General features: G+C 39.7%; 2 protein-coding genes across 2 annotated transcripts; one reads left to right on the forward strand and one right to left on the reverse strand.

The window, feature by feature from the left end:
* Window positions 1-14: 14 nt before the first annotated feature.
* Window positions 15-15,845, forward strand: washc4 (WASH complex subunit 4). The gene is made up of 33 exons (XM_084932897.1): window positions 15-124; window positions 930-1,069; window positions 1,171-1,224; window positions 1,324-1,389; window positions 1,583-1,628; window positions 1,739-1,806; window positions 1,891-1,973; window positions 2,255-2,297; window positions 2,384-2,487; window positions 5,692-5,812; window positions 5,906-6,029; window positions 6,125-6,252; window positions 6,372-6,532; window positions 6,606-6,732; window positions 7,655-7,780; window positions 7,865-7,972; window positions 8,850-8,996; window positions 9,090-9,169; window positions 9,807-9,912; window positions 10,398-10,514; window positions 10,597-10,765; window positions 11,313-11,467; window positions 11,555-11,629; window positions 11,709-11,813; window positions 11,906-12,040; window positions 12,193-12,301; window positions 12,388-12,454; window positions 12,607-12,693; window positions 13,940-14,087; window positions 14,183-14,279; window positions 14,389-14,585; window positions 14,703-14,799; window positions 14,937-15,845. Exons 1-33 carry the CDS (start codon window positions 64-66, stop codon window positions 14,999-15,001), a joined length of 3,516 nt encoding a protein of 1,171 aa, XP_084789023.1. The 5' UTR covers window positions 15-63; the 3' UTR covers window positions 15,002-15,845.
* A 129-nt stretch (window positions 15,846-15,974) lies between these two features.
* Window positions 15,975-26,858, reverse strand: cnot2 (CCR4-NOT transcription complex, subunit 2). The gene is made up of 15 exons (XM_084932899.1): window positions 26,756-26,858; window positions 23,848-23,976; window positions 23,681-23,753; window positions 23,366-23,513; window positions 23,103-23,285; window positions 21,825-21,901; window positions 21,267-21,392; window positions 20,919-21,043; window positions 20,671-20,788; window positions 20,178-20,334; window positions 19,517-19,578; window positions 18,987-19,036; window positions 18,798-18,898; window positions 17,575-17,719; window positions 15,975-17,492 (listed from the first exon to the last, which is right to left on the reverse strand). The coding sequence occupies exons 2-15, from the start codon at window positions 23,962-23,964 to the stop codon at window positions 17,406-17,408; spliced, it is 1,569 nt and encodes a 522-aa protein (XP_084789025.1). The 5' UTR covers window positions 23,965-23,976; window positions 26,756-26,858; the 3' UTR covers window positions 15,975-17,405.
* Between the last annotated feature and the right edge of the window lie 918 nt (window positions 26,859-27,776).

Here is a 27,776-nt window from a genome sequence, read left to right on the forward strand (position 1 = left end):
ATCGTGTAGTACTACTTTTTAGCAGCGCTGTGTTTGGGATTTTCGCTTATTCATTCTAGCACCATGGCGGTGGAAATTATCTCACCCGACTGGGAGTTTGACCGTTTTGACGATGGTTCACAAAGTAAGTGCTCAATTGAGCCCTGACATGCAAAGAAAGACTGTGGCAGGCTAAAGTTTACTACTTTAGCATCAACCGCTAGCTGAAGTTGCTAGCTCGATGCGTTGCAGCTGGGCTTCGTATTAGTTAAAGAAACTGCACGCTGCTGTTTAATTCCCAAAATGTATGTTTAGTAAATGCCATCAAAATAAAAGTAAGTATTTACTACCCCCGGAATAATTAAAACTGAAGGAACAAATTAGTGGAATTAATAGCTAGCTGTAGCTGGCGAACGTAAATCGACGCAGTTTGTCACGTACAGCTGATCGATCTGACAGCTGGTTTTGACTGTGTAGTTAACGCCGTACTCTTTCGCTTACTCACATTTAATTTACTTGTTTGTTTGTTTTCTTTAATGTTATGTTTAGGGCGAGAAAACTGCCCAGTGCTTTCCTGTGTTTATCTCCTTGTGACTTTCCTTCTCTGGCTCTCAAAATATTTATTTGCGACAACCTGAACGAACGACCTATATGTGCCGTTAGTCAACTACATTTATTGGAAAAGGTAGTTTGGTAACACCTTGTAACTAGGCATAGTGTAGATTTACATATTTTAGGTTAAATTTAGAATCTATTGGGCAACTGAATCATGCTTTGAGCTTTAAAGGACAGTTACAAGTGTTTCTTTCTTTAATGAAATTCTAGTAGTGCAAGAGCAGCATTGTTGCTCATAAAATGTTGTAAACTTGTAAAGGAAGGGCAGAAAATCAACCCATATTTTTTTCTGGTTAGTACCAGTCAGTAACGTTGTCAAACCTTCCTCCCAACAGAGATACACACAGAGGTTCAACTGAAGAACTACAGGAAGTTTCTGGAGGAGTACACCTCTCAGCTGAAGGGTATTGAAGAGGCTCTGGATGAGTCCATTGGAGATGTATGGGACTTTACTCTGGACCCCATCGCCCTTAAGGTAAAACCCCCAAATATACTGGCTTGGTTGAAAAGACTGACATTGCTTTTACACAGTTATAACTTGCGTAATTTCCTTCCTTATACTTTATGCCCTTTCAGCTTCTTCCCTATGAGCAGTCATCCTTATTAGAATTAATTAAAACTGACAATAAGGTAAGTAAAGACAAACAAATGAGTCATTTTTCATTTTCATATCCACAGAGTTGTTCTTTTTTTTCAAAACAAAACAAATGTCACTTTGGTTGTGTGCAGGTCCTGAACAAGGTTATTACAGTTTATGCTGCTCTCTGTAGTGAAGTTAAGAAGCTTAAATATGAGGTAAGTGTGGTCAAACAGCTCAGTTACTTTGTGCATGGCTTATGATTATGTCATGTTTATATCGGCATGTCTGCATACTCTTGACTAAGGTGGAAGTAAAGCTACTGTTACTTTCAGCAATTTTAGTAGCTCTTTTTTTTTTACTTTGTTTTCTTTAAGATATTAATTTAGCCTCGTTTTGTTGCTTTTCAAGGCAGAAACCAAATTCTACAATGGCCTATTGTACTATGGAGAAGGAGGTAATCTGTCAACTTTTACTGTTTCATGTTGTTTTTGTTCTAGGTTTGCCCTCTGTGATACACAGTGCTTATTAAGATTTAAAAAAGGCATGTGTGAATTTCTCTTACAGTGTCTGAAACCAGTGTTGTTGAGGGGGAGTCCCAGATTCAGATGGGCAGATTCATCTCATTCCTACAGGTGGGTAGTAACTGATTTCTGCCATAACCTTATTTACTGATGTCTGGAAGACAGAAATATTTATTTTCCTTTGTCCTTTCATAGGAGCTGTCCTGCTTTGTATCCAGATGTTATGAAGTGGTGGTCAGTATTGTGCATCAGCTGGCAGCACTCTACAACAGCAACAAGTATGAACCATGAATACATGACCATAATGTTACAGTCATTGCACTATTTTTGCAGGATTGCAGAGAGAGGTTGTGTGCACTTTATATTTAATGAAAGTCCTCAGCTGCTCTGCAATGACAGTCTCATTGTATCCAACCTGCCTCATATTAGATAAGTGGTTGTGAATGGCCTGACGTGGGTATTTGCTATAGCGAATGAAGCATGAGCTGGTTCCCAGGCTGTATTTTGCTCTGTCATGATCAAACAGAATGTACTAAACTATCTTTCTTCTAAATTACAGGGGTGCAACAAAAATCATAGAATCCTCTGGTGTCCATTTCCAGGTAGGGTTCAAATTTTGTGAGACTTTTAGTATTTGCAGATGTTACTCAGTCATTTATACCATGTCTGCCCTGCTTTTCCTTTGCAGATAGTATACGAACACCTGGGAGAGTTGTTGGTGGTGCTGCTCACACTTGATGAGATTATGGAAAATCACAACACACTAAAAGACCACTGGAAGATGTATAAAAGGTAATTACACAGTAAGCTATGATGGCATGTGACATACAGTGTAAAAGATGCAATGAAGCAGTTCCACATCTCTGGCCAGAAATCACCACATTCGGACAGGAAAGGGTATAGAATGCTATAAAAGCACATTTCTCTAGTGGTTTTTTTTTTTTTGTTTGTTTTTATTTTAGTCTAAAAATAGGTAAACAAGTTAAGTTTCTGTAAAAACAAAAAACAGTTTGCATACATGATGCTGAGGAGCAGGCAGGACTCGCCAAACACAACCTCCATTCATGTATGTTGAGGTTTCTGTCCTTACCTTCACTCTAGAATGATCGCTGTTTTCCTCGTGTCACACAAGTGTCTCATTGCATAGTCATAGTTTATAAGCTACAGTTTAATGATCACTTGACCTGTTAAATAGAGTACACTGTAGACATGTGTTTGCATAAATATGAAGAGAATGTGACCTGTAATTATGAAAGTAAAGCAAAATACAGGGAGTGCAGAATTATTAGGCAAATGAGTATTTTGTCCACATCATCCTCTGCATGCATGTTGTCTTACTCCAAGCTGTATAGGCTCGAAAGCCTACTACCAATTAAGCATATTAGGTGATGTGCATCTCTGTAATGAGAAGGGGTGTGGTCTAATGACATCAACACCCTATATCAGGTGTGCATAATTATTAGGCAACGTCCTTTCCTTTGGCAAAATGGGTCAAAAGAAGGACTTGACAGGCTCAGAAAAGTCAAAAATAGTGAGATATCTTGCAGAGGGATGCAGCAGTCTCAAAATTGCAAAGCTTCTGAAGCGTGATCATCGAACAATCAAGCGTTTCATTCAAAATAGTCAACAGGGTCGCAAGAATAGTGTGTAAAAACCAAGGCGCAAAATAACTGCCCATGAACTGAGAAAAGTCAAGCGTGCAGCTGCCAAGATGCCACTTGCCACCAGTTTGGCCATATTTCAGAGCTGCAACATCACTGGAGTGCCCAAAAGCACAAGGTGTGCAATACTCAGAGACATGGCCAAGGTAAGAAAGGCTGAAAGACGACCACCACTGAACAAGACACACAAGCTGAAACGTCAAGACTGGGCCAAGAAATATCTCAAGACTGATTTTTCTAAGGTTTTATGGACTGATGAAATGAGAGTGAGTCTTGATGGGCCAGATGGATGGGCCCGTGGCTGGATTGGTAAAGGGCAGAGAGCTCCAGTCCAACTCAGACGCCAGCAAGGTGGAGGTGGAGTACTGGTTTGGGCTGGTATCATCAAAGATGAGCTTGTGGGGCCTTTTCGGGTTGAGGATGGAGTCAAGCTCAACTCCCAGTCCTACTGCCAGTTTCTGGAAGACACCTTCTTCAAGCAGTGGTACAGGAAGAAGTCTGCATCCTTCAAGAAAAACATGATTTTCATGCAGGACAATGCTCCATCACACGCGTCCAAGTACTCCACAGCGTGGCTGGCAAGAAAGGGTATAAAAGAAGAAAAACTAATGACATGGCCTCCTTGTTCACCTGATCTGAACCCCATTGAGAACCTGTGGTCCATCATCGAATCTGAGATTTACAAGGAGGGAAAACAGTACACCTCTCTGAACAGTGTCTGGGAGGCTGTGGTTGCTGCTGCACGCAATGTTGATGGTGAACAGATCAAAACACTGACAGAATCCATGGATGGCAGGCTTTTGAGTGTCCTTGCAAAGAAAGGTGGCTATATTGGTCGCTGATTTGTTTTTGAATGTCAGAAATGTATATTTGTGAATGTGGAGATGTTATAGTGGTTTCACTGGTAAAAATAAATAATTTAAATGGGTATATATTTGTTTTTTGTTAAGTTGCCTAATATTTATGCACAGTAATAGTCACCTGCACACACAGATATCCCCCTAAAATAGCTAAAACTAAAAACTACTTCCAAAAACATTCAGCTTTGCTATTAATGAGTTTTTTGGGTTCATTGAGAACATGGTTGTTGTTCAATAATAAAATTATTCCTCAAAAATACAACTTGCCTAATAATTCTGCACTCCCTGTATATCTGCCACAATACAGAACTGCATCCCAGTCTTTTGTTCACATAAGTACTGTGGTTTGATTTATCATTTGTAGGTTTTTCTTCCACACACTCACACAATCACACGTGCACACGTACATATATGTGCACTTACACTCAGTGGTAAATATATGCATCTGGTTTTGTTCCCTGCTTGGGTCGTGGAATCTATATATTCAGTTACAGACATGTAACTGAATATGGGGCAAATCTTATACTGGCCCCAGGATTTCTGGAGTTTGTTTTTGCAAAGTGGCCTTCATATAGGCCAGCCCCTTAAGTGAAAACATACGTTAAAATCTACATACTTGTTGGAGTTAGCCTTTGTTATTCTTCCTTTCCCATGTACGTGTGGGAACACCTCGCACTAGATCTGAAAAGCATCTCTGTAGTCTTCCTCTTTTCCTCTGACTTGGTAACGCCATATTCAGCATTCTTTGTCCAGTGTAGTCATCTGCACATGTCCAAACCATCTCAGCCTTTTCACTTTGTCTTTAGACTGCTCAACCTGAGCTGTCCCTTTTGATATACTCATTTCTAATCCTCCCCATTGTTAGAGTCAAATTGTTGAATGGCTGTAGCTCAGGTGGTAGAGCGGGTCACCTACTCACCGCAAGGTCGGTGGTTTGATCCCAGGCTCCTCCAGTCTACATGCCAAATATCCTTGGGCAAGATACTAACCCCATGTTTGCCTACTGGTGGTGGTCAGAGGGCCTGACAGTGTAGCTTGCTATCACCAGTGTGTGAATGGGTGAATGACTGATTGGAGTGTAAAGCGCTTTGGGGTCCTTAGGAGCGCTTTACTTAGGGACTAAGTAAATTTGTTTAAGTAAATTTTATTTCTGTCACAGAAATAAAAGGCTGCAGGGGAAGCTGGTTCTTCGAAGTGTTCTGACACCGAGGGCAGAAGGGCTGTTCTGAGATCCTTCCCTTGCTAGCATGTGAAAAACTGGTTGAGCTGTTCGTCTTGCTTCGTTAATGGGAATAAGTTTCTGAACCAGTGGGGCCTGTGGAAGTGCAGACCCAACACCCATACTGGTCACTCTCACTGAAAAACCCAAGCTCTACCTCTGTCTATGCCACCATCTCCAAACCATACATTATAGAAGGTCTCACGAGCATCTTGCAATCCTTCCTGTTCACTCTTGCTGTTTATCCCTTACACAGGTTACTGAAATCTGTGCACCATAACCCTGGGAAATTTTCCATTCCTGAAGACAAGCTGAAACCTTTTGAGAAGCTCTTGCTCAAGCTGGAGGGGCAACTGCTGGATGGCATGATACTCCAGGTGACTTTCCCTTCTGGCGTTTATTATATTGGTGTTAAGTAGAGGTTTTTGGGAAGATAATATGATGAACATTATTCGTATGATCTGCAACAGGCCTGTGTCGAACAAAGATTTGATGATCCTGGGGAGGGAGTAGCAGTTTCCAAAAACAGTGCCTTTGCTGAGGAGTTTGCCTTCAATATTCGCACCATATTTGCAAGTGTTGAATCCAAAATTGGTCAGTTGTTTCTTCTTCCACAATAGACTAGTTTCCTTTAAGTTGTTCTTCAGAGCCGGACTTATTTCTGGTTGTGTTTCTTTTCTCTTTTTCAGGTGAACCTTCAGAAATTGACCAGAGAGACAAATATGCTGGTGTCTGTGGTCTCTTTGTGCTTCACTTTCACATTTTCAGGAGTGTTGACAAAAAGCTTTACAAGGCGCTGCTCGATGTCTGTAAAAAGGTGGATTTCTGTTCTTGGACTTTTTTATTACTTGTTCAGTGGGAGTCCCTGCTCATTGTTTTCTTTGATCTGGCCTGAGAATTAAAAGTCTGCTCTTGTGTGTCCACATCTTCACTTAGGTTCCAGCAGTCACTCTGGTTGCAAACATCATCTGGTTTCCCGACACTTTCCTCACCAATAAGGTCCCTGCTGCAGCTAAACTGATGGATAGGAAGAGTCTACAGGCCATCAAAGCACAGAGAGACACATACCTGCAACAAAGAGCGCAGACATTAACAAAGTGAGTAAAGCTGAATGTCAGCCACATTTATTAAATATAAAGTGAAGTATCTAAACATATTGTTTGTGTTCAGGGATATTCAGTCCTACTATCTGTTTGTAACTTCTTGGATGATGAAGATGGAGTCCATCTTGTACAAAGAACAAAAAAGTGAGAAGTTGCAAGAGGACCTTAACAGCAGGTGTAATGTGTTTGTACAGGTGAGTAGTGTGTTGGGTTTATCTAGGCACAAACCCCGCTGGAACACAAGACACTCAACTGCACGACAAAACAAGACAAGAAGGCGCTCTCCGTGTTTAGTGGCTTGCGAGGGAAGTCAGCCAAAGTTGAGGAAAAGATTCCTTCACCTGAACTCAGCCAACTTCGACTGATTCCTTCGCTACAGCCCTTTTTATTGTCAGCAAGCAATCATTCATGAATATACAATTACAAATACATGTGACATTCTTAAGCAGGCATATCTGAACAACATCTGTGTGTGTGTGTGTGTGTGTGTGTGTGTGTGTGTGTGTGTGTGTGTGTGTGTGTCTAACCATACTATAAATTGACATATGGCCTTTCAATGAACTTAAACTGTGTGTATGAGGTATGCAGGAAAGCAGAAGTAAGCTTCTCGCTAAATGATAGGAACAGGAACTTGCAACAGGTCATGTCTCAGACGAACATTTAAAGGTGTGAAGTCTTGCACTCTTAAGAAGCAGAACAATCTAGTTCCTAAAGCTATAATGGAAATTATAACGTCGAGGCTGCTTCCTCTCATCTCATGGTACACAAGTGCACACAGAATCTTATCAGACCTAATAAGGATATGATTTTTATCAGCATACAGATGATTATATATTTCTAAGCATAAATGATTGTGTTCCTAAGCACAAATGACAATATAAAAAATATCAATTCCAACAAATGACTTTTTATTTTGTATAATCTCTGAATGCATGAATGATTTTTTCTTTCTTTTTTTTTTTTTACATTGAGTATCTTCTCACCGCAGAAGTAACTTTGTTGATTTGTCATCTTCAGTTAGATAAATCTACTTCCTGTTTCATTTCATAAAGTTGTGTGAAGCTTTACATTCATGTATGACCCGTCATTTAGCAAAGTGTTGTGTTTCATTTATAGGGTATTCTGTATGCTTACACCGTCAGTACCATTATCAAGACGACCATGAACATGTACGTGTCGATGCAGCGGCCCATGACCAAGACATCGGTCAAAGCTCTCTGTCGACTAGTTGAGTTACTCAAGGTGTGTGTGTTTGAGTGTTGCCCCTCTGTTTAAATACCTGTTGCACTGAGAAAAATAATGAATGTCATGTGACTCTCCTCTCAGGCTGTGGAGCACACGTTTCACAGACGCTCTATGGTTGTTGCTGACTCCGTTTCTCACATCACTCAGCAGCTGCAGGCACTGGCGCTCAGTGCCATCAGCATTGCCAAGGTAAACGAAACAAGCAATAAATTCTGTCAATGTTGCCTTAAGGCAACTGTTGTTGTAATTTGGCACTATATAAATAAAATTTATGAGTTGAATTGATGATTACAGTTATGTTACCATTTCCACTACGTTTTCTGTCAAGGTTGCTCAGAGCTGAATTTCATAAACGTTTTTTCTAGAGATGAAGCTTGAGCAAAGAAGAACCCCTTAGATTTCAGTACAGATGTGGGTTGCTGTCTTTAAAATGGTTATGATGGAACATTTCTAGTTTATTCTTTATTTGGGTTTAGGTGCTTAAAATTTCCATTGTAGAAGTTTTATGTAGCTTCATCTCTAGGTTGAATGACAGGCGCGCAAATATGACCTGATATAGCCTGCTTAACTTTGTTATCTGGTGACTGTTAGGGCATAGAAGGAGGAAACTCCCAGAAAGACCAGTGCCAGGTGCTTCCTGCAACATAGGGTGTAGGAGTTTGCTTCCTGCCCAGGTATTGCACAGCAACAGCATGGTGGGGGGGAGACAAGAAACTGCTGAAAGAAGTTCTTACAGGAGTTGTGTGTGTGTGTGTGTGTGTGATATTATAAAAGGGTTGCTGCAACATCTTAAGGGCAGAGCTCTCATGACTGTATAACTGTGAATGCAGAAATAAAAGGCTTGACTACAGCTGATTGCATTGCAAACTCTATTAACAGAAAATTCCATGGTAAAACTGACATTAGTGCAGATGTGCTCTTTGAATGCGTTTTCTGAATGGTGTACCATTATTGTAGGGTCTACCTTACAATATATGGAGCCTTGAGGCAACTGTTGTTGTGATTTTGTGCTGTATAAATAACATTGAATTGAAGCATTTAATAAAAATGTCTTCTCTCCCTCAAGAAAAGGGTGATCTCTGACAAGAAGTACAGTGAGCAGCGGTTGGATGTGCTGTCCTCTTTGGTGCTGGCAGAAAATGCTTTGAGTGGTCCCAGCACAAAGGAGCGACGCCTTGTGGTGTCTCTGGCTCTCTGCGTCGGCACTCAGCTGGTAAGTCAGGAGGAGACTTCATTTTATATACAAACAATTTTTCCTTCTTCGTATTTTCTTTTCTTCTTCATTGTCATCTTAATTTTATTCCAGAAAACTTTCAAGGATGAGGAGCTTCTTCCGCTGCAGCTTGTACTGAAGAAGCTGGATCTGATTAGTGAGCTAAGTGAAAGGTGAGACCTTTTCCCTCTTTTGTCATGCGCCACAGTGCAGGACACTGTTTGGGGGATGGGTGGAACCAGCCTTAAGTTGAAATGACACACAATTGTAAACTCGTAACAATAAAAAAAGAAGAACTAGAGCAGGTTGACAAAGTGGGGGAAAAAAATGACGTTCAAAAAAATCAAAGCAGCCTTTTATAATTAGAAGTGGTTGGAATAAACCACTCTAGTGGTCTATTCTATTCACTACAGCATACTTCGTGCTAGTGTGTGTGTGTCTAGTGCTTTGCTGAAAACAGTGCAAGTGTCTACACACACCAGGACATACTTATAGAGGTCCAGTACCACGTGTCGGAAGGACAGAAGAATCCAAAATGCACCATTTAGAACTCAGAAATGTCTCATGCCACTAATCTAAAGCCAACAAACACATCCATTCAGACACTGATCCAAATGTTCAGCACAAGCACATGCTGGCAGGTGACTCACTGATTATTTGTTGAAGCTCACAGCCATCTGGCAGCCAAGTTTCCATTAGATGGTGTGGAAAAATTTGGCGCAGATGGGACTGATTCAGTCTTATCTTTCACCTACCTTAAGATTATCCCTGCATGCTAAAATATTCAACAAAGTGTTCTTTGTTCCTCAGGGTCAAGCTTCAGTGTGACTGCAGTTTCCTGTACTGGCACCGAGCTGTGTTTCCCATCTATCTAGATGATGTATATGACAACGCCGTAGACGCAGCACGAATACATGTAAGCAGACAGACCTGTGATGAACATAACACAGTGAAACTCTGAAACATTGTGGTGTAACTCAAAAACAGTTGAGGAAATCTCTAGAAAATGTACAAAGACACTTTACAAGTCCTTGGCCCTCAACTACAGCAACATCTGCTTTCATTCACCTTTATAAGGGCTGTTTATCACACAGGACTGAGTGCAGTGTTCCCTGGGTCAGATTGACCCTGGCAAAACACATTATTCTTTCCCTGCTAATTTCTTAACTCACACTTGTTGAGTAGAGTACACACATACCAGCAGAAAGTAAGAGTTGTAACCATACACAAGATAAAAATGTATGAGTAATAGGTTACATATTGCTTCACATCATATTCACTACACAATACTTTGTGCCAGTGTTTGTATTTTTTGTCTTTATTTTAGTGAGGTTTTGAGTGTTATCTCATTTTTGGCTATTCTGCTGTTCTGTCCGTCTGCACGGTGATTGGCGTGAGCAGTACATGTTCAGTGCACTAAGGGACAGTGTGCTGTCTATGATGCACTCCAAACACATGGAGTCATGTGACCAGCTGCTGGAGAGCTACGACAAGGAGATCATGGACGTGTTCAAGGAGGTGAGAGCGTGCTCTGAACATGCTTCTTTCGTGGCTTTTTTAAGGCTTTTATTTGTTAAGATTCTTTCTTCCTGTGTTGTAGCACCTGCTCGACAAGCTGTGTAAGGAGATTGAGAAGGACCTGCGTCTCTCTGTTCACACACACCTGAAGCTTGATGACAGGAACCCTTTTAAAGTTGGCATGAAGGATCTGGCCCACTTCTTCTCCCTCAAGCCCATTCGATTCTTCAATCGTTTCATTCATATCAAAGGTGCAAAAGAACTTTTCATACGTCTGTGCCCTCAAACCATGTTTGCTCCTGTTTTTTACTTTTAGTTTTAGCCATGGGAAACGCTTAATGTTTTTTTGTGGGTGGGGACACTTTAAAGAATATATTTTTAGTCACCTGTATGGTTATTTGTGAAGACATCTGTCATTTTTCTAAAGTCATTTGAATTTTTAAAAAGTGTCCTATCATTTTTATTCTTTTCATTATTTTTTTAATGTAAGGTGTGCGTTTGATTTGCACTCTCAAATTTTTAATAGTACAGTGACTTCTTATGCACCAACAACATGAACTAAACTCTTGTTTTGTGCCATTCTGTGCTGTGGCACACACGTTTTTTGCATTGCAGAAAAGCACAATACAAACATCCCTTTTTGCTCGCTGAAGGTTGCTGCTATTGCTTTCTGGTGACTTAGTCCCAAGTTATAGTAAATATAAAAAGGTCCTCCATAAGTGATTTGTTCTTTGCATGAATGTTTCTTTAACAGTAAACCGTTTACTGCAATACTGTAAGGTTTTTAATGTCCTACAGCCTATGTGACGCACTACCTGGATAAAACGTTCTACAACCTGACGACTGTCGCTCTGCATGACTGGGCCACCTACAGTGAGATGAGAAACCTTGCTACACAGCGCTATGGACTCACAATGACAGAGGCTCATCTGCCCAGCCAGACACTAGAGCAGGTCACTTTGGTTACACCTCCCTCCTCATGAGCAGAGGTGGAGATTTACATAGACAAATTAACTAAATCCTCCTTGTGTTCTCACCAGGGTTTGGATGTTTTGGAGATCATGAGGAACATTCATGTTTTTGTCTCACGATACCTTTATAACCTCAACAACCAGGTCAGAGTCCATATGGATTTTTCTCCCATTGAATCACAAAGTGTTGCTGCCTCTGCAGTTATAATTGTTTTTGTGACAGATCTTCATTGAGAAGGCAAGCAACAACAAGCACTTGAACACCATCAACATCCGTCACATCGCCAACTCTATCCGAACACACGGTACAGGAATCATGAACACCACTGTGAGTTTCCAGCAGAAAACAACAACATGTGTTTTGACATTCTCATATGTGGACGTAAGGCCTGTTTTATATTTCCTCTATTCTTCCGTCAGGTGAATTTCACCTACCAGTTTCTGCAAAAGAAGTTTTACATCTTCAGTCAGTTTATGTACGACGAACACATCAAGTCCAGACTCATCAAAGACATACGTTTCTTCAGAGAAACAAAGGACCAGTCTGATCAGAAGGTGCAGTCTTCTCTGTCTTTCCATTTTCAGTCATTTTAAGTGAACAGAAGTTTGGCAGAGGGGGAAGACCCTGGAGCCAGGGAATATAAGTAGAGCTGTCATTGTTCGGGCTAAGCTGTCACAGTACCATATGTCTTGTCTTGTTGTTACAGTATCCGTTTGAGCGAGCAGAGAAGTTTAACCGTGGCATCAGGAAACTGGGCATCACTCCTGATGGACAGAGCTACCTGGACCAGTTTAGACAGCTGATCAGCCAGATCGGTGAGGATGCTTTTATTGGTTTCTGGTATTAAACATTAAACTGCAGTTGCATTCAAAGATAACACAATTTCACACTGTTCTTTCAGGTAACGCCATGGGCTATGTACGTATGATCCGTTCTGGGGGCCTTCATTGTTGCAGCAGCGCAATCAGGTATAATAAAAGGAATTTGAGTGAAAGTTTATATGGCTTCAGTTAGAAGGAATTACTGATATATTGTGTAAACGTGAGGTTAAATGTGATTTTACATCAGAAACATTTTTATCTTGCTATTGGAAACATTTTCTTTTTCGTTATTGCTTCAGATTTGTCCCAGATCTGGAGGATATAGTCAACTTTGAGGAGCTGGTGAAAGAAGAGGGACTGTCAGAGGAGACCCAAAAAGCTGCTGGGTGAGTTATCTGTAAAAAGTCAGTCAGTCGCTTCTTGTGTGTCAGTGTTTGCTGAGCAGGCCCTTTATTTTGGATGGACGGTGCATCAATGAATTTTAAATCATATGTCAGCTTCAGAGTGTAATCCAACAATCCTGCACCTAGCAGTTAGTGTTGTGTGCATTGCTGTTATTGTACCAGCAGGGGGCACCTCAGATAGGAAAAAGATAACTGAAGTGCTTCCCACATTGTTTTCAGTTTATCATTTAAATTGTAAAAACAAAGTGAAAGTTTTAAAGAAAAGGTTTGATGTTGATAAATTACAACTCTAAATTATAGCAAAAGAGTATGATTGTTGGAGTGATATTTTATGATTGTCAATTGTACTTAGAAACATATAATCGATTGCATAGTGATATAATGTCTGATCCTTAGTAGTCTGCAAAGAGTCTGTGTGCGTTCCAGAGTGCTCTGGCATACCACACACATCCTAAGGTCATGAGAGAGGTCGTACCTTCTCTTTCTGAGACATAGTATGGGAGGACACCTACTCTGTATCTGTTTGAGTACAAGGGCCCTTTGTTTAGGTGGACCGCTGGACTCCTGGCGCCAGCTTTGGGGAGTCGTTCTTGGGGTCATATTTTAACCCTCCCACACACACACACACACGCATACCTACACGCACACACAGACTGGTACTCTTTGTTCACATGTATGCCTGTTTAAGATGTCATATGTTAATGAAACCATGCATATTCATGTAACCACAATAAAAGGCAGTGCTACAGTGGAGCTGACCAAGAGTGACTGGGGTTCGAGCGGCAGGAACAGCGTTCGTCTCGGTCACGAGATCACACAAAGAGTTCGGCCTGGTGTCTTATGCTTTGCTAGTTGGAGTAAAATTGTCTCGGCTGTTCCAGCAATAGTTTTGTGTCAGCATAAACCTAACAATGATATTTCGTAATGGTGGAAAAAATGTAAAGGAAATAAATCACATCCCGGCCAAACACCAGAGTGATCTCTGCCGTTGGCCACCGCCGTATTGCAATGTTACATAAAAGTTATATGTAACATTGTTATATATAATCACAATTGAATTGAAATGAACACATACTGTATTTTTCCCATATAGTTTCATATATTATCTACTGTGGGGGTAATAAATTAAAGTTTCACCCTGCACTTTTCCAAAAAATGTATTCCTTCAATGTAATTCCTTCTTTGCTGTCATTTATTTGCTTTCTATTAAGATTATTATGATTCACAGCATCCTGGACTCTGTTTTGGGAGATCTGACCAGCAACTCTGCCGAGGGGACGGAGTACTTCAAGATGCTGGTGGCCGTGTTTGCGCCTGAGTTTCGCAGTGCAAAGAACATGCACCTGAGGAACTTCTACATGATTGTACCACCGCTGGTCAGTGCTGATGCTGTTTTGCAACATGTCATGTTCTCTTCACTTGAAATCAGTTTGTACTTAATTACATTTATTGCAACAAATCTCACTCCTAGACGGTGAATTTTGTGGAGCACTCCATCAGCTGCAAAGAGAAACTCAACAAGAAAAACAAATCTGGAGCTGCTTTTACAGACGACGGCTTTGCAATGGGTGAGCAGACAAACCTGATAATACACACAGACATCCTTAATCCTTTCTTCTGTACTGGCCTTGGACGTACTCTCCTCTGTTTCTGTCCCCTCTCTGCCTCCTCTCTCAGGTGTGGCGTACATTCTGAAGCTACTGGACCAGTATCTAGAGTTTGACTCTTTGCACTGGTTCCAGTCTGTCAGAGACAAGTACAAGAAAGAGATGAATGCGGTGGTGAAAGAGCAGAGCGTTCAGTCTGCCAACCAGGATGAAAAGTTGCTGCAAACCATGAATCTCACCCAGAAGAGGCTGGACGTGTACCTCCAGGTACATTTTGTTTTTTTTAAATGTCAGACTCAATTTCAATAAGTTTAACTGTTGGTGGTGTGGTTGTGAGAATGGCACTGAGATGTGTTTCTGAACTGTTTTCCCTTTTCATTTCAGGAGTTTGAGCTTCTCTACTTCTCTTTAAGCAGCGCCCGGATCTTCTTCAGAGCTGACAAGACAGCAGCTGAGGAAACTCAGGAGAAGAAAGATAAAGGTTAGCAGTTTGTGGGGTTCTTAATAAAGTCCTTTAATTATGCAAAACCACTGGCACACTCCCACTGTCATGTATGCTTTTTGTAGATAATTTTTCAAGAGATGGAAAGATTAAAGTTGTCATTTTATTTCCAACAGAAAATGCTGCCAAAGCAGGAAGTTCTGCAGATAGTTCCACCCCCGCTGACCCTGCCTCGAAGTGAGCCTCGCTGTCAGATCACTGTCACATACTGAAGAGGAGAGCTCAGCAGCAGGCTGCGTTCGTGTGTGCAGTTCAGGGATTTAAAATAACTGGAAAATGTTGAAAACGGTAGAAAGACAATGACTTTAAAACGCTTTGTGTTCTGTCACAGCACGGTCGTCTTCATTAGACAAAGAATGTGTACTTAAAGTGCTAATCAGGATATCACCCCTGCATCTAATAACTCACTTTGTATTAGTAGCATTTACAAATGCAGCAGCGTTTTAAAAAGATGAGCCGGCTTAACAAATCTAATGTAAAAGTGTATCTTTTGATATTTTTACTCAGTCTGGATAAACGTATTTTTACTACTGTACCGTCAGTCATGAACTAGTTTGGATCTTTGTTTCAATTAACTGGTGTGCTGCCTATTTGTTGGTGTCCACTGTACTTATTGTGATTCTTTATGGCCTTCAATGGAAACTTTGAAATGAAGTCTCTTGTGAATGTTTTCAATGTATAATTTCACATTTGTGTGCCATAACTGTGTACCATTTCTTGGTCCACTTTATACATTGTATGAATTAGGCGTGTATGTGCCTTTCTAAACTGTGGATACTTGTTTTGATAACATAATTTGGAAATAATTCATCCGATGCAAAAGATACATTGCTAAAATTAAATTATTTTATACTGCTGCTCTGAAGGTGTATCATTACATTTGTTTTCCAGTTTTGTATCTTAAGCATGTGGTACATGTGTAATTACATTCCATGTATTTACTAAAGGAATAAAAAATAAACTTTGCATTTTCAGCAGAATTTAATGGCTCATTTCAGAGTCTGTATTAAAAGGTGTGAAAAGTCCAGTGTTTGCTGTGGATGATTTCTCTAAACTGTCTTACAAATTTGAATTTAATTTTCTCTGTTGCACTGTACGGTATTAACAAATCAGAGGCCAATTTTAGTAAGATACTCAATAAACAAGACACACGGTTCAGGAAAGCCTTTTTCTGCTTTAATACAAAGAAATTAAGATTTTAAATTCAGAAAATACAAGATTGGTCTTTTTTTTTTTTTTTCCTCATGTCTTTTTTCCGTTTCCTATGAAATGCTGCTGTCCACCCTTGTTCAATCAGCTTAAAATGAAATGCATCCTTTTGGTTGTGTTTGAGTCGAAATTCAGGGGATGATAATGATCTCCAGGTTTATTTAATCTTTTAATGGTGGGGCTTAGATTCAGGCCTTTCCTCATGTGACATTTTAATATTTTTTAGTTTGATGCAAGTGCCCAGTGTCATGTGACACCCTGTCCAGCAGATCCCGAAAACTCCTGTCGCATCCACATATTGCATCCATGCTTACCTCATAAAAGCGAGGTACAAGTCAGGGCAAAATTTCTTCCAAAATAAATGTCATATATATATATATATATGTATATATATATATACACACACACATACATACATATATGTAGCAATCATATATACACATTCGTACATACATATACTAATATATGTGATGCAAAGAAAAAAAATGTACACATTTCTTACAAAATTGTAACAAAGACTGGAAAGAGTTCTGTTTGCTCTGGAGCAAAGTCGTGTAGATGTTCAGCCTCTGAGGACTTCTCCATCAAAGTAGTCTCCTACATTTGTGTCCATGTTTGGGCAGCACAGACGTCACAGAGAGAGACGAAGAAACTGTATGTGACAGAAAAGATTTGGTGATGCAAAAACAGGGTGGAAGGATGAATGTAAATTAAAAGGAGGGAGGCTAAAAAGGTGAAATGTATAGATGTGGGAGAATTGCATGAGCTCCCTGACTCAAAACAACAACAACCAAAAAGCAAATAACAATAGAAAAGAGGGGGAGAAATTATCAGGGAGTGTTCACATAAAAAAAAAGCACAAACAAATTTTGTGTTCTTTTATTACTAAATATAGTGCAACAATAAACATTGCATTTCTTTCACCCTTTAACTTGCTTCCTAGGATGTCAACGTTTCTTTTTCCCGTCTTTAATTCAGTTAACACTTGGTATAAATACAAAGAATAACCTTTGTTCTGTCACTGCCCTGTGCCACAAGGTCAGTCCTCGTTTCAGAGAAAAAACAGGCTTCAGATTCAGAGACGTAAACATAACACAGACCCTGCTCAAAACAAGAGAGTAGGAAAAAAAAAACAACAACAAAAAAAACCCAAAAAAACAGGAGGAACATGAAGAATAAAAACAAAACATTCGTTGGTGTTTTGGGGCAGCTTGTAAATTTGAAAATGCAGGGCAGTTTTAATGGTGGTGATGACCCCTATAGTCAAAGAGCCAAATCCTCGAGGAATAAAAAACCAAGCTGTGTGGACCTCCTCGTCCCTCCTGGACAATGGTGTCGTGTACAGGAACAGCTGCGGCCTTTGGACTGGTTGGGCCTTAGAAGGCCTGCTGGGCTGGGTTGTAGTTGAATGTTGTTGGCACGTGAGGCCTCTCTTCCAGCTTGTCGTACTCCAGATGAAATTCCTTAGAGAAACAGATAGTTTTAAGATAATAGCTCTAATCCTCAAAACTAAAAATAATAAAACTTGATCATATCAACTCTTACCTTGGCTACTTTCCTCCAGTTAAGACAATCAAAAAAGTAGTAGGTACCCCTCTCATAGGTGTTAGTCTTCAGTGTAGGCTCCATGCCAGGTGCCCTAGTTATCCAAACCCGTTCCTCTTTGTGGTACCTCCAGTCCCGGTTAAAGCTGGAGAGTGAAGAACACATTAATAAGAAGTATTACAATAAACAAACAAACAAACAAATAAATAAAACACCGCCACCTAGTGGCTAACCAGGGACCAAGAAAGATTCATTTCAAGACCCTTAAAAAGCCTCAGGGAGTTTCACTCACACTTCCAGCTATTTCTACAAAAACTAAAAATGATTATGTTCATACAAAAGAAGAAAAATTATTCCGTAAACAAACAATATTGTACCTTGTTAAGTGTTAATCTAAGAGTACACAGCAGAATCGATCACCATTTTAAAGCTTTACAAGTGTTTTTTCCAAAAGTTTGTTTATAAGAGATGTTCTTGTGTAGTTCGACTTTAAAACCCTGACTTGGCCGTTTCGAGCACTGCCATGTAGTGTTTTTGAAATCTGGTCACAACTGAGGGGTGGAAATAACAGAGAACTTGTTGTGTCATCTATTCAACTCCAAATGGGACAAAAAAAGAGAAACTGAGATAATAAACAGATTACATCAAGTGATGAGTATGGTTCATTTCCCCCCCCATGGACTTCTACACAAGAAGAAGTCATTAAGAATGAATGCAGATTTGAAAACACTTCTGCATACCCTTTACTTTTTAGACCAGCAAGCTATGTTCATTGTTAATAAGTAGTCTAAGCTTTTTCTTAATGTGAGCTGGTTCAACCCTCCTGGCTTCCGCTCTCAGCTGTGTCTTCCGTGGCCTTTGGACTGAACGGGCCTTAGAAGGCCTACTGAGCTGGGTTGTAGATGAATGTTGCTGAACTTGTGTGTCAGGAAAAAGTCAATTATATTTGCATCTGCTGAGAGAATCACTGTGGTTTAGAATTTAGATTCAGTTTTATGGCAGGGATAATGTTCTAGCTTGTTTTTCTGTTTACGTATTGCTTAATTTCCTCTTCACAAAACTGTCTCATCTGCTCGCCAGTGAAAAGTTTTTAATACAAAGCAGCAACTGCAAAGACTGTCGACTTTACACGACTCCTTTAAACTTCTTTGCTAAGTAAGGTGATCATCTCCTGGACAGACAAACACCTTTGTGCCCGTTTCTAGCAAAAAGTCAGTACTAACAGCTCCACTGCTGCCAGAAGCTGTAGCAGATCTCCTCCATTCATGTAGTACAGGTAGAACAACAGGTCTTCACCGTATCGAGACAGTTTGATGGCAGCCAACTAGAGTCAAGACAAGACAGTATAGATTAATTTTATTTTACTACATTAATCTTTGAACCGCTTACATTGAGCTCAAGTTCATGGTTACCTTGTCCCTTATGTGGATATTTGTTAAATACTCCGATGGAACATGGAAGTCTAAAAATGCAGATACAGATATAGGTTAGCAGCACACACAAGAGTGTCTAAAGCAGTGTGTAACTGTTTTAATTCACTGTGGCTTTGAAAATTTATGCTACTGATATGCCAAAAATGTGGTCTCAAGGTTGGATAAAAAAACAAACAAAAACCAGGAGGCCTGCCAGAATCTAAATCTTATTAATTAACTCTGTCAACAGCCAACTACTTGTAATAAAATAGTTGAAGGTTTTTTTTTAGCTGCAGTAATTTTAAAGGGCCACATGTATGTTTGTACTTTAATTTCCACAACAACAGTTTTTGTTAAAAAAGAAAAAAAAAAAAACATGACTAAAAATGTAAATATTTTACAAAAATACTAAGATTGCATTGCATCCTTTCTCTGCTCCTCCTCAGCACTAATGCAAATGTCTTGACACCTGCTCTGACTCTGGTCTTGAAAGCTACTCAGGACTGTCATACATCAAATTAATGTCTTACCGATGTCTTGAGGTCGACAAGGTGCGGAAGCCCAAGGAGAGGCAAACTTGGGGTACAAGTTTCTGTCAAAGAGTTTAGTTGCAATCAGTTCTTGCTAGTATTAATATCAAAAGCAGACTGTTTGCTAAACGTTTTAGATAAAACAGGAAGAAATGTCAAAAACTCTGAAAATACCAACTTTTACCAACCTACTGATGCAGTCAGCAGGGGGCAAACTTAACTAATGGAGTCTCTTTCCTCTTATTTCTTTATTACCTCTGAGTAAGAATGAAATTTGATGTATATCAAAAATCATAGACCCTGAAACTTAAAAGACCAGCGTGTATGATTTAGTGCTCCTCCCGTGACTGTTACAAATGCAAAAGGTTCCTAATGTATAAAAGTGACAGTGAAGGGACTCACCCCTTCTGCAGATAATAAAAAGCTAATTCTAAGGCAACAAAGACACTGCGCCTCTTGTATTCAGCCACTGATACATTAATGACAATACGATTACATCCATCCAAAGAAACGGCGGGGAACTAAATAGATTCATTCATTAAAAATAAAAGTAGACAGATGTAACATGCATTATTGGACTAAAATTTTTTATTGTTTCTTTGTGTGTGTTTTTTATAGGAAAAATCAGTATGTATTTGCAGGGTAATGAAATTTGTCTTACTCTGGTGAGTTTAAGTTGAGTCCCAGTGTTGTGAGGTCACTTCCTAATGCCAGATGGACCATCCCCGGATCAGTCTCTGCTGCCCGGATAAACGTCAGTAGGCCAATCATGCCAAATTGATCCGTCACCATTCCTGCGGGAATGTTCGTCACCCGACCTGCAGCAGCAAGACAGCTCAAGATTAAAACAAACTGTAGAAACTGGACTGAGCTAGATTCAGTACTTAATGTCAAATCACCTCTGCATTAATAACTACACTTTGTGAACAAACCAACTAAATACCTCTTTGAACTCATGATCACAGGTAAATTAATGGAAAAGTGATTATGGCTGTGTTACAATGAACGTTATTTTGTTGGTTTCCTCACTGTAGCTTAGTTGATAATTATCTAACCCCAAATGCAGGGTAGCACGTCCAACTGCCTCACTCAAGGCAATTAAGAAGGGTTGTTTTGGTGGAATAGCAGCAATACGATTGGCAGTGAAGACTCACCATCAGGCAACACCTGAATCCCTTTCTTCTGGTTGTTGTTCTGTGCTGAGGCCGTCTTGTCTCCGGGGAACTTGGGCCCATCTGCATTGGATGTGTTCTTGTTTGTGGAGTTCAAGTTCTAAAGGGAAGGGGAAAAAAAAAAAATCAATAGGCAGGAAAAATAATGCATGTATTTATTTCAATTCTTTTGATCTGTACCCTTGTCACAAAAAAATAAAAAAGTCCTGCCAGTGTGCTGTGTGACTTACAGTTTTGCTGTCATCGTTGTTCAACGTGGGATCCTTATAGTTTGGCCCAGGAAGTGCAGGGAAGTCCTCATTGTGGATGGAGAAATCCTGTGTCTGCTCAGTTGATGGCTTTGTCACCATGCCAACTTGATGATGAAAGTGTAACAGCAAAGAAAAAAACAAAAACAAACAAAATGGTACAATCAGCAATGATAGTCTGTCGTGTGCAGTGTAACAAAAGCTTAGCTAACATTATGAAGCTCATCTGATGGTTTTCAGCTGAAATCCATTTCCAATGTTGATGGAATGTGCTGTCAGTGATTCATGTGAGGAAAATAATAAGACACTTTCTACAGTCTAATGGCCTACCATAAGGCGCTCGTCCAGTCAGTGGGTTGAGAACTGGTGTAGGGTTTCCGGTCCCTTCTCTCCGACTCCTATCTGCTAATGCAGGGAAGTCTGACAAATCCAGTCCTGTTACATTTTCACTCCCATCTGTTACACAAGGACAATACAAACATGTGAATCCTTAAATACACTATTTTTGTAAATATGTAATAATGTAACCTTATTGTAAAGTAGATTAAGGATGTAGCAGGTCTCCCCTTTTTTGATGTGTATTTATGTAACAGGTTAAAAAGAGTCAGATCAGTTTAATCAGATTTTTATTCAGACCTAATTTCCTGCAATTCATTTCAAGGATACACAGTTTATGTATGATGGGTGGCACTGTTTGCTGCTGTTAACTCTTATAAGACCCTAACAGCAGCATTAATGGAAAACTGTGATTTTGTGCAGGAAACAGTATTATTTATCAGGCTGTGGCTGTTTTTTATGCTTTAAATACACACAGGCAGAGCAATGTTAGTCTAAAAGTAGCTGAAACCTAATGGTTACCTGATGGTTAGACAAAAGTGAACAACCAACCTGTGCCGTTGAAGATGTTGCTTGATAACGAGTTGTTCATGAAAGCTTGATTGCGGTTCATCCCAAATCCTGACATGCTGCAGAGACAGAAAAAAATAAGAAAAAAGAAAGAAAAAGAAAGGACACAAACATTTCCTTAATTAGAAAAACATGCTTTAGAAAGCAACTGTACACACAAAAGGATACACCGAAGGTAACCCATGCCAGCACTATGAAGCAAGATTTGAGCTCATCCAGGTAACTTCAAGGTTAACCCTGGCTTTTCATTATTACAAAGGTGGTACATCACCATGGTAACTTACATCCTAACCTGTTTCAGAGCATGTTATGTTCACAGTTAAAGATAAACAGGTACAAAACCAGTGCCTACTCATCAATCAGTTTTCTGCAAAATGTCACTGTTCCTTGGATTTCAGTGCATGGATAAAGTTGTGTAGTTCATTAGGTTTGATTAGAAACAGATTCTTAGACATAAGTTTATTTTTCCTGTTGGGTGCAAACCATTTTATTGTTCTAAATTTACAAACGGGGCACCTATTTTTACTTATTTGTTTTGAACTTTTTTTGTTTCTTTTTTTAAAATCTCAGCTGAAAGATTAAAAAAAAAAAAACATCTTGTGTACATCTAAACTTTAATGTAAAGTAAATAGTTACTGTATTAGTTTCTCCTGTTCTTGATTGAGCTGTGATAGCTGTGAGATGCCTGTTAACTTCAGCAGCGTGCATTCTTACCCGCTTTCTTTCAGGTTGTAATAGGCTAAACTTTATTAATACAGTAGGACTCTGGGAGTCTCCCTGATCAAACACTTAAAGCGCACATACATTCATATGGCGCTTTTAATACTACGCTACTATTTAAAAAAAAAAAAAAAAAAAAAAACGCTCTCTCACACACACACACACACACACACACAAAATGCATATAAAGGTTTGGGTTCAGCATGTATTATTTTCTTCAGATTTTTCCTCATATTACAGTTTTGTCATTTTCTGCAAAATCAGCTGCTCTGCTGCCAACAGACTTATCCACATTTCAGATTGGTCAAAAGCTGTAAACAGCACCTCTTTCATGCTGGTAGCTAGATTGAGAAACCCTGGGTTGCCTTGTTAAGTTGATAATCAGCTTCTTGTGACTGCTTGGCCCAATCACCAGTTTTAAGATAACTGAACCCAGATAGCGGAAAGACATCCTGTGTATGTTGAATTTGCATCATAGTACGGGGCCATGTCCCTTTGAAACACTGGTGGATATGTGCAATAAATACTAAATCCATCTACCTGTTTATGGTAAAGGGCTGGCGTGCTGGCTGCTGTTTGGGCATACAGATGATACTGGGTGAGCTACGGTTGGGGCTTCCCAGCCCCGAGCTGCCCATGCTGTTGGTCCTGCCGCTTATCCCAATGCCTTGACCGACCTGAGAGTGATTCAACACGTTCCTCGAATTCATCGGTAACGTCCCCCTGTTAAAACATCATCGTCCAATTTAGTGAATTAAAAGTTTTCTTAAACAGCACGATTAATCGGTCAAGTTCACACTCACCTGCTTGGTGATGGTGGGGTATGGAGAGACATGGTGGGGACTCCTGTTGTGGGGGTGATATGACTCGGTAGCTGCGAACCTTGCGTTAGACTTCGGTTTAACTGAGGTGTGTTGTTTCCCATGCCTCTTACTGAGAAGCCGAGTGCACCTGCACAAAGACAAAAGAAAGCTTTTCAGTTATCTGTTCAAATAACACAATCAAACTTTAAGTAACTCTAGTTCAGAGGTAAAAAGCAGAATTGTCTTTACGATTTTAAGTCCATCACAAATGACAAAACTGATGTAACAGGCTGTAAGATAAAGGTCAACACTCACTTTGTGGACCATATAAACTCGCACCGAGCTGCGACAGCTGACCCGATGACGATGGTGAGGGAGAGGACAGCATCTAGAGAAAAACATTCAAGGACAGAACAGAGTAAGATAAATGTGGAAAAAAAATCTCAACAGGTAAGAAAGGTGTACCAGCACACAAAACTCACATCTTTATCCGACCGATGTGGAAACATCGTCGGCTGGTTGTAGTACATGCTTTCATCGGTAAAGTCGTTATCGACAACGTCAACGAACTCTACAAATTTCTTTCTAGCACCAAACATGCCTTTCGTCACCTGAAGAGAGAGAAAGGAACATTAATTAAAATGTGCATGTGAAAGAAAGCAGACGCTCAAGAGTGAACTTTTTGAACTTATACTGTGGCTTAGATTTGAATTTGAATTCTCTTTAGATTTCTACTTGAACTAGATAAAATTCAGAGCCAGTAAGGTTCAACCTATACAATATTTTCTGGTCAACTTCTATAATACCCTAAAAATATTATGGTTTCAAAATTGGACATTAAATTTTTTTTCAGTTTTAGTATTTATAGAATAATTCTTGCAGCATTCATTCAGGCAGTCAGCGTGGCAATTGCCTGATCTCTGCTCACAGTTGCAGCAGCAGGGTAAGAATTAGGAACAGGGGTACGCATTTTCTGTTAAAGACTCTCTCCGAAATGGTCCGTTGGCCAAATTGGTTTGGTCAAGATAATGCACAGACAAACATATGTCACCACTAGTACCCTGCACCTTATATTACTCTACTAAGTCTGTGATGGGGAGAAGAAATTAGCAAGGAGACATTGCAGGGATCAGAAGTGGATAATAAATTGGCATCAAGCAATCCAAACCACCCGTTAAGGTGTATTGTGTGTCCTAAAACCCCCTCAGCATTCCTCTGGGGTAAGGAAGGTGCAAGCAGGTTCAGAAGGGTAAGCAGGCAGGGGGTGAATCCCAGTTTTGGTTCCTCCTGGGTTTTGAATAGGAGTCAGCTCAAGGCATACTGGCTAATAGGTAAGGATTAGAGTTAAAGAAGCAAATACGGGGGGTTAAGATTAGAATTTAGCTCCTAGGGTTAGGGTTAGAGTCTTGTATCAGACTACCAATTGCACCTTGTGTTAATTGGCAACTTGGCCTTGGAACACTACTGACTCATTACTCCTGTTTTGCTATACTTATTTGTATTTGTGATTTTTTTTTTTTTTTTTTTTTTTTACATGAGTACTTGTTGCATTTTTAATGCCTCTGACTACATTTTAAACTTAGACAGAGCAAGGGTCAGGGAGCAAGTGAAAATAACAAATTTGCATAGATTATGTTTAGCAGAAGTACTTTCTCAGTTATAATGAGAGCACCTTGGAAACCAGAGAAATCTGTTCTAATCTGATAAGACTACTGGGCTGAAAATTTTGTTATGCAGTACAACCTGTTAGGCTTCCTCAATCCAGAATGGCAGCTGAATAAAAATAACTATTTCTTCATTTCTGTGATTAAGCATTCTACATGTTTGATTTTGTACTATTGTGAAATATGTCAATACCTTTCAGAAACTGTCTCTAACTAATAACTAATGTTATTCTTTTTTGTTAGTCTATGAGACGGCTTTTTTAAAAACACATTTGAATAATTCTTGTTACTTTTTACTGTATTTGTTCCCATTTAAAGAACCTGATTCACTTTCATGGTAAAAGAAGCCAGTTTTCTTTAACAGATTCTCAGATATTCGAGTTCAAACACTGCTTCAGATATCAAATCAATGTGTGGGGGGAAACGCACACACACACACGTATATATCATCGACAAGCCTACATCCACAGACGATCTGTGGTTAGTTGTCCAAGATGTTTAGAACAACCTACCAGTCGAGCTCCGGCAAAAACTGTGTGCAAGTGTACCTAAAAGAATTGATGCTGTTTTGAAGGCAAAGGGTGGCCACACCAAATACTAATTTGATTTAGATTTCTCTTTTGTTCATTCACTGCATTTTGTTGTTTGATGAAAATAAATGATTAACACTTGCATTTTTGAAAGCATTCTTTGTTTACAGCATCTTTCCTCACCTGCCTAAAACTTTTGCACAGTACTGTATATCTCAAGTACTTTATATTTAAAGTACTTCCTATGCGATGCTGAAATTTCACAGCAATCATTCTATATGTTTAAACTTCGGACTACACATTTTTTTAGGCAAATCAAAGATGGCTGAGCAGAAAATGTTGTTAAAAACCCCAATGATCTGAGACTGAATAGCCCATGTCTGAAACTAACAGCACCACATTGTATTGTTTGTGCAACTGGAACTTTACTGCCGCCACACAGCTTTGATATTTCATAACCTTTGTATAGACAAAAATATATCTTATATGACTGCAAGGCTAAGTTAAATGGAAGCATCCGGAAATGCAATATATTATAATTTCTTTGTAATTCAATGGGCTACAACTGGCACCTTACGGTTCTTAAAATAAACTTTTGAATAGTTGCTTTCTCTACGAATTTAAAATGAAGATTTATTTATTTGACTTTTACAACAAAACAAACAAAAACTGCAGCCCTACGATACCTGTTAACTAAATGAGATGACAGCAGAACTGGTTGTTAAGTTCCATCCCGTTAAACTTTACTATTAATGTGTTTAACAGCAACAAAGCTAACAGGCTAGCCAACACTAGTTTAGGTAGCTAACATTAGCAGGCTAGGTGCTTGTCACTTTGAGTTAGCTTAGCTAGCTTAACGTCAGCTTGCTAACTGGCTACTCTAAAAACAACCAAAGTAACAGAGCGTTTAAACTGAAAAATACACAGTGGTTTAGCTACCAGTAACACTGGCCCTCTTTGCCTCCGTTTATCCACTGTCAGCTGTGTGTTTTCACGGCTCAGTTTATGCTCCGATTGCAGGCAGTGGCAGTAGCAGCAGATAGACCAATAGCGACAATCTGCGGGTGCTAAAGGCTAACGACGTGCTACGTATTTAAACGAAAGAAAGCAAGGGAGGTAAAAAGCTCCAGCTGACGGAGTTTAATTTACATAGGGCAATTTTAACATAAGAACAAAAATAAGTAAAATAATCTCACCGCATCAATTTCCCTTCGCTTCGTTAGATCCAAGATGGCTGTGAGTATTCTCAATCGAAAGAGGTCTAGCCTTTACCCCCTGACCTTACAACCTGCTGATCACTTCCGTACACAAAAATGAACACATCTGATAGTTTCCCTAACAGGGTGCTGGGAGAAGAACCAACAGATATCCAGAAAAGTACTTCACGGAGGGGGAAAGAAAAAAGAAGATTTTGCAGTCATTTAAAGCAAATATGACACTGTCGAGTTTTTGTCTCCCTCGTGTTTAATCAAATTAGCACACAACAAACTGGGGGCTATATCTGTTCATATCTTACATAAAATGAGTAGTTGAGAAAAGCCTGGTAGTCAGAGGTATTTTAAAGTGGACCTGCAGGAGCTAACACTGTTCACAGTGGCATGAATTACTCAGTGAGGTTGGAAAACAGCAGCTTCACATGAATTTAATATGGCCCGGAAACTTAAAACCACATTGTATGGACTTCCTCAGCAGATGGCGTCTTAAGGCTGTTATAATGATCCTTTATCAGTTAGACTTAAAGTGTTTGGGAAACCATCAATCATCATTATTTATCTGCTGAGGAAAAGAACTGGACATAGCTGAAAGCTTTGGGAACAACAAGTAAGCCTAGTGTAAGGGGGAAAAATAAATGGGTTTTACAGTGGAAAAGGCAGGTATAAAATTAATGATGTTTCCATTCCAGTTACTTCACCCTGGAACCATATATTATATCTGTGCTTCCGTTCCTGTGAGATATCCAGATTTTTAATATGAACAGGGTCTTTTATGACAGTCACACCATTGTGCTCTGGCAGTAAGTGGCTGCGGGAAAGTGATAAAAACAGTGTGTCAGTGAGTGAAAGCAGATGAGGGTCAACTATTGCCCCCTCAGATAAGGACAATGAAATCCCTTCCTAATTTTATCTAGTTGGAAAATAGCCCCAATGAAGATATGTCAGATAGCATGGACACTTCACACCTCTTGTAAGATATCCAGCTTACTTACAGGATATTCAT

The sequence above is a fragment of the Perissodus microlepis genome, chromosome 7, assembly GCF_051167445.1.
Source record: "Perissodus microlepis isolate ML-2025 ecotype Zambia chromosome 7, ASM5116744v1, whole genome shotgun sequence".
NCBI lineage: Eukaryota > Metazoa > Chordata > Actinopteri > Cichliformes > Cichlidae > Perissodus > Perissodus microlepis.

Excerpts from the sequence above, each read along its gene's own strand:
- washc4 (XM_084932897.1), top strand. The coding sequence starts at position 64 with ATGGCGGTGGAAATTATCTCACCCGACTGGGAGTTTGACCGTTTTGAC. Across the intron at positions 12,302-12,387 it reads ACAGCTGATCAGCCAGATCG|GTAACGCCATGGGCTATGTA; the intron begins GTGAGGATGCTT and ends CTGTTCTTTCAG. Across the intron at positions 14,800-14,936 it reads TCAGGAGAAGAAAGATAAAG|AAAATGCTGCCAAAGCAGGA; the intron begins GTTAGCAGTTTG and ends TATTTCCAACAG.
- cnot2 (XM_084932899.1), bottom strand. The coding sequence starts at position 23,964 with ATGTTTGGTGCTAGAAAGAAATTTGTAGAGTTCGTTGACGTTGTCGAT. Across the intron at positions 21,393-21,824 it reads CAACATCTTCAACGGCACAG|ATGGGAGTGAAAATGTAACA; the intron begins GTTGGTTGTTCA and ends CTTGTGTAACAG. Across the intron at positions 20,789-20,918 it reads ACAACGATGACAGCAAAACT|AACTTGAACTCCACAAACAA; the intron begins GTAAGTCACACA and ends CCTTCCCTTTAG.